The sequence below is a fragment of the Schistocerca americana genome, unplaced genomic scaffold, assembly GCF_021461395.2.
Source record: "Schistocerca americana isolate TAMUIC-IGC-003095 unplaced genomic scaffold, iqSchAmer2.1 HiC_scaffold_662, whole genome shotgun sequence".
Taxonomy (NCBI): domain Eukaryota; kingdom Metazoa; phylum Arthropoda; class Insecta; order Orthoptera; family Acrididae; genus Schistocerca; species Schistocerca americana.
The window spans coordinates 27,501-32,500 of NW_025726415.1; the positions used below are offsets into that span (position 1 = coordinate 27,501).

The window sequence follows — 5,000 nt, forward strand, 5'->3', positions numbered from 1 at the left end:
GACAGATTGGTCGGTACGATTTCGGCACTTCTGGATCCTTGTCATCACCCTTTCGCAGTATAACCACTTCAGCCGTCTTCCACGACTCTGGTACCCGTCCCTGACGTAAACACTCGTTGTAGAGGTTTGTCAGGTAAGGGCAGATCTCCGCGCATAAGGCTTGGAGAACCTCTGCAGCGAGACCATCTTGTCCCGTCGCCTTCTTCCGGCGCAATTCGAGAATGGCTATTGTAACTTCACGTTCAGTGAATGGAGCAACTGGCGTCTCATTGGCATACGCCTCATTGAGTTGTCTCCTCATATTCCCCTGTTCCTCATTCTCATCTTCGCTACTATCATCTGGCAACAAGGTGCTCATGAGTAGCTCGGCTGACTCCTGCCAGTCCCTGGTGTGGCTGCCATCATTCTTCCTTAGGGTTGACAGGACCGTCGGTGACCGAACTTTCGATGCGGCAATCCTGTACGGCGTTCCCCAGGGGTCAGCCGCCAGACTGTCACGAACGAAAGACTGCCAACTCTCAATCCGTACCGTGTGCAGCGTCCGCTTAAACACCGCCTTGGCCCGCCTGTACCGCGCAAGCGTAGCCTCACGCATGTGATCGCCTATGCTGCGCTGGTATTGCCGCCGCGCCCTTCTGCATTCGCGTCGGAGACGTTGCAGCTCAGGGTTCCAAGGCGCTTTAGGCGTTTTCCCTGTATGGGCCAACGGGACTGCGCCCGTTGCTGCTGTCTGTATAGCCCTCGTCAGATCCTCTGCAGCTTTATCCACGTCCACAACGCGATCCATTGGCCAATTCGGTATCACTAGATTTCCTCTTAGTCGATCCCAATCAGCCTTTCGCCAGTTGTACTTGACGATGCCGTTCACCTGGTCTTGTGGAGGAGGCTCCCCATCATAAGCTACAGTGAATGTGATCAGATTATGATCACTTAGTGTCGTTCCCCGCCATACCTTCCAATTCTCCGCGCGGAGATGCACATGTGCACTCTTTAGTGTCACATCAATGTTTGAGGTCGCTCCCCGGCGACCTTCAAAAGTTGGTGGGAAGTTTGGTCGGTTCAACACTTCTAATCCGAGCTCGAGAATTGCTTCAGCGAGTCTCTCACCCCGCCTAGCGGCGCGTCGCGCGCCAAGAGGCGTGATGTCACTGTGCCATAGGGGTGACATGGCGTTTGCGTCCATTGTGCAGATGAGCAAGTCATTGCGATAGAACCCAACCGCCTCTTTTAACTGGTCGATGTACGGCCTCTCTCTGTGCCTGTACTGAAAGTACATGTTCAGCACGAAAAAGGTGAAATCGCCAGTGTTTATTTCGGCTAACACCATGCATCTGTTGCTGAGGTGCGCCACTTTCACTGCTCTCAGAGATCGATTTAGCACAGCGATCGCTGCCATAGGGTGCTCTCCTCCTGCCAAGATCTGAGCTGTAGTCGGCATATACAGGATCTTTCCGTCTTTGGAGTATGGCTCCTGTAGACATAAAATGTCTAAAGACTCCTCCTCCGCTCGGCGTCGCACCTCGCACATCACCGCTTGCGATCGCGCGCAGTTCAGCTGTCCTATTTTAACCGACACGGGCATTGTGATGTTTCACAGTCCGGTCGGCAACAGGTGAGGCGGCAGCCGGTAAGGAGACGGTTGACGAGAGGTCTTGTCTCCCATAGTCTGTCCGCTGGATTTTACGTTGTGTGAGGATTTTATAGAAGTCACACTCTTTTCCTGGCGTCACGCAATTGCGATTTCGCTTTTTGCACGGAATGCAGACCGGTTGGTTCCCCGCTTTTCGACAATCCTTTCTCATGTGGCCGTTTTCGCCACAGTGCCCGCATGTTATTATACTCGGGTCCTGCTTGCAGAACTTTGCCGAGTGGTTTACATCTTGGCACCGCGTGCAGACAGCCAAGTCTAGGTAATCATCGACTGGCATGGACTCGAAGCCCATGTACAGTCTTTTCTGCCTAAGGATGGCGACTCTGAGTCTGGGGCTTACTTCCACCACGAGATGTGATGTTTGTTTGCCCCTTGGTCCAGTCCGGAACTTCGGCTTAAACTCCTGGCGGAATTGTGTTTCCGAAAGTCCTCCAAGGTCATTTTGCTTTCGAGTTAGCTCAACCACAGTTTCATTCTTCATGACGCAGGGTACATGATATATGATTATCTGCGGATTGAGCTTTTTCGGCAGTTCGCATTTCAGAGCTTCTGTCAGTTTGTTATTGGCCAGAAGTTTTTGACGATCAGTTTCAGACGCCACATCAACGATAAGCGTCGGGCCGTTTGTGGTGACCCGTGAGAACTTCACACCATCAACCTCTGGCTTGACCAGGGAGGTGAACTTCTTTCTCACTTCTGCTCCGCTTTCGTTTGCCTTTGACTTGATAAAGAGCGTAGCCTTCTCAGTCTGGGCTCTCGTTATCATTGCCTGCGTTTTCCTTTCTGTCGAGGGTAGAGCGGCGGCAACTTGTGCAAAGGTCTTTGGCGGCGCCAGGGGCGCCGCTTTCGTCCTCGCCAGCTCATCCTCCAAGGCGTCCACCCTTCCTGTGAGGGCCGACTGCGCCATAGCCCAGTCAAACAACTTAGCTCTCAGTTGTCTCTTAAGGTCACTTAGACTTTTCTCCTCCACCAGTTGCCCCGGTTTTAGAGAGTCGTCCACGAGTTCAAGGACGTCCTCGAGCCGCGTCGCGATGAGCTGTATAGTCGCAAGATCGCTGGGGCTTGCCTTGTATGGGGACTTGCCGTCCTCGACTGGGCCGCTGGGCTCTTGCCCGGCTACCTGCGCCGAGTCCGGCTGCTTGTTCTTCTTTCGCCTCTTCCGTCGAGTCCCGGGCTTGCGCCCTTCGGTTCCCGACATTGGCGTAGAGGCGCGGCTACTGCAGGCACTTTCACTGACTGGGCCGCTGGGCTGCTGCCCGGCTACCTGCGCCAGTTTCCGCGCACTTTTCACCGTTTCCGACGGTTGAGATTTCGGCCGTGTGGCCGCCGTCTCTCCCGCCGGGCGAGTCTGGGTGGACGTGCCAGCACCGACTGGGCCGCCGGGCTTCTGCCCAGCTACCTGCGCCAGCTTTGGCCCGCCCGCAGTCTTACCCGCCGGCGGCGTCGTCGGCCGTGTGGCCTTCGTCTTCGCCTTCGGTTCAGACTTCCCCTTGGCGCCTTCCCCGACTGGGCCGCTGGGCTCGCGCCCGGCTACCTGCGCCGGTTCCGGCTTATCTCCCTCCTTGGGCGCCGTTCTTGGCGCCGGCTGGCGGGGTGGCGGCATTAGCTCGGTTGCAGCGTCAGCACTCTGCGATCTCTGCCGAAGCACTTTTCGCAGGCGTCTCCTCTGCTTCCTTAGCTTAGCCTTACGGTCTTTCTCACTGTCACTTTCACTCGTATCAACGAGCGTCCGTGACAGCGTCTCGCTAGCGGCAGTCTTAGCGCTCCGCACACGGGGTGTCCGGAACTCCAATTCTGGCGCACTAAGCGCGGGGTCATGGTCTTGTGGTCTAGGGACCTCCGACTGCCCTTGGTTTGGGAGTCCGTCAGTACACGAGGTGTCCGACTCGCTCCCCGAGAGGTTGGTGTGTTGACTCCGCGACGGCCCACCAGTTCCGTCGGGACAAGGTTGTTTGAAAGAGTCCATGTGGTTCCCACGAACAGCTAGGGATCTATGTTGTCCATCCAGGCGTCGCCCCGCACACCTGGGTAAGCCTTATACAACAGAGGGTCGGCCGGTCCTCTGAGGTGGCTGACTCATGACTGTTCACAACTCAACAGCCTTGCGCCCCATAGCCGCCAGCTAACGCAGAGGGTGAGGGGTGATTATAGAGATTGTCCTTCTCTTGCCCAGGCGGTTAAGCCAAGACTCCGGTCCAAAACACGCACGACGTTCCACTGCGCGCCTCACAGCAGTCGTTGAAGTGCGTATCTCAGTTTACGGCCGTCGCTGGTAGCGCTTGCCAGCTCCGGGCTAGGGCACCCCGGGTTTGCCAAGCCCGTACGGCGACTGCATTAGCCTCCGTCCCTGTGGTCGTGGTCTTAGGCCACTCAGGAGCATCCTCCTGTGGCAGCTCCTGGTGACTTCCGCGTTGTGGTGACCGTTGCCGGTCTCCCCTTCGCAGTTGTCCACCAAGGAATCCTCCGATCGAGGCCGAGACGTCGTCCGCGTTGCATTCTCTGAAGGCCAGAGAGCGCTTCGCAGTCAGGCGCCCTTCCCCGCGCGTGGACATCGGCCTGCTTCCACATTAAGTTCTCTACAGTGAGAGACTTAGTTTCGGCAGGAACGATGACCGCCAGAACTCCCCACTGTGCTTATTGCGCCAACCGCCTGCACCAACCACAGCCAACATTGCGTATGGCCGGCCGGCGCCGCTAAGTTGTCCGGACGTGGCCTGCCGAGCCGGGCACGGCAGGGCCGGCGCCCGCCGCCGGCGTGGCCGCGAGAGCGAACCGCCAGTCAGAGACCGACCGCCCGTCCCGCGCCAGCCAGCAGCGCGCGCACCGCCCAGCCGACCCGGCCCAGCGCAGCGCGCCCGACACAGCAGCGCACCCGTGCGCAGCCCAGCCGGCGGACGAGCCCCGCCGCTACCCCGGCCGACCGCACCGCCGTCCGACATTTGCCGGGCGGAGCATGTGCGAGGCCGGCGCCGCAGCGGGAGCCCACCACCAGCGAGCCGCGCAGGACGCACCACCATGCGCATAAGGCAACTGCCGCGTGCCAACAGCTGTCGACACGCGTCGTTGCCACGCGCACATCCTACGTACGAGCTTGGATACTAGACTCACGAGTCCGACACCTACAAGCGCTCGCAGTAGGTGGAGGCGCACGAAAGGCGTGACATACCTCCATGTCGGGAGTTAACTCCCGTGGCACTTGTCTTGGAGTGATGCATCCCACGTCCGATAAATCGAGCGCGGTAGTACTTCGTTCCTGACGGTGAGGCGTGAATCTCCGTAGCGCACACAGGCAGAGACGGAGGCACGTCCTCGCAGAGAGACACTATACCAGTCAGACTTGCGCCCGACA

The 5,000-nt window shown here is 58.2% G+C and overlaps 1 protein-coding gene across 1 annotated transcript in view; it reads left to right on the forward strand.

Moving 5' to 3' along the window:
- Positions 1-4,259: 4,259 nt before the first annotated feature.
- The window catches only part of LOC124588891 (serine/arginine repetitive matrix protein 1-like), a 1,449-nt gene continuing 708 nt past the window's right edge, over positions 4,260-5,000 (forward strand). The window contains exons 1-2 of the mRNA XM_047131503.1: positions 4,260-4,331; positions 4,534-4,721. Coding sequence (XP_046987459.1) covers positions 4,260-4,331; positions 4,534-4,721 — 260 coding nt within the window. The remainder of the gene's footprint in view (positions 4,332-4,533; positions 4,722-5,000) is intronic.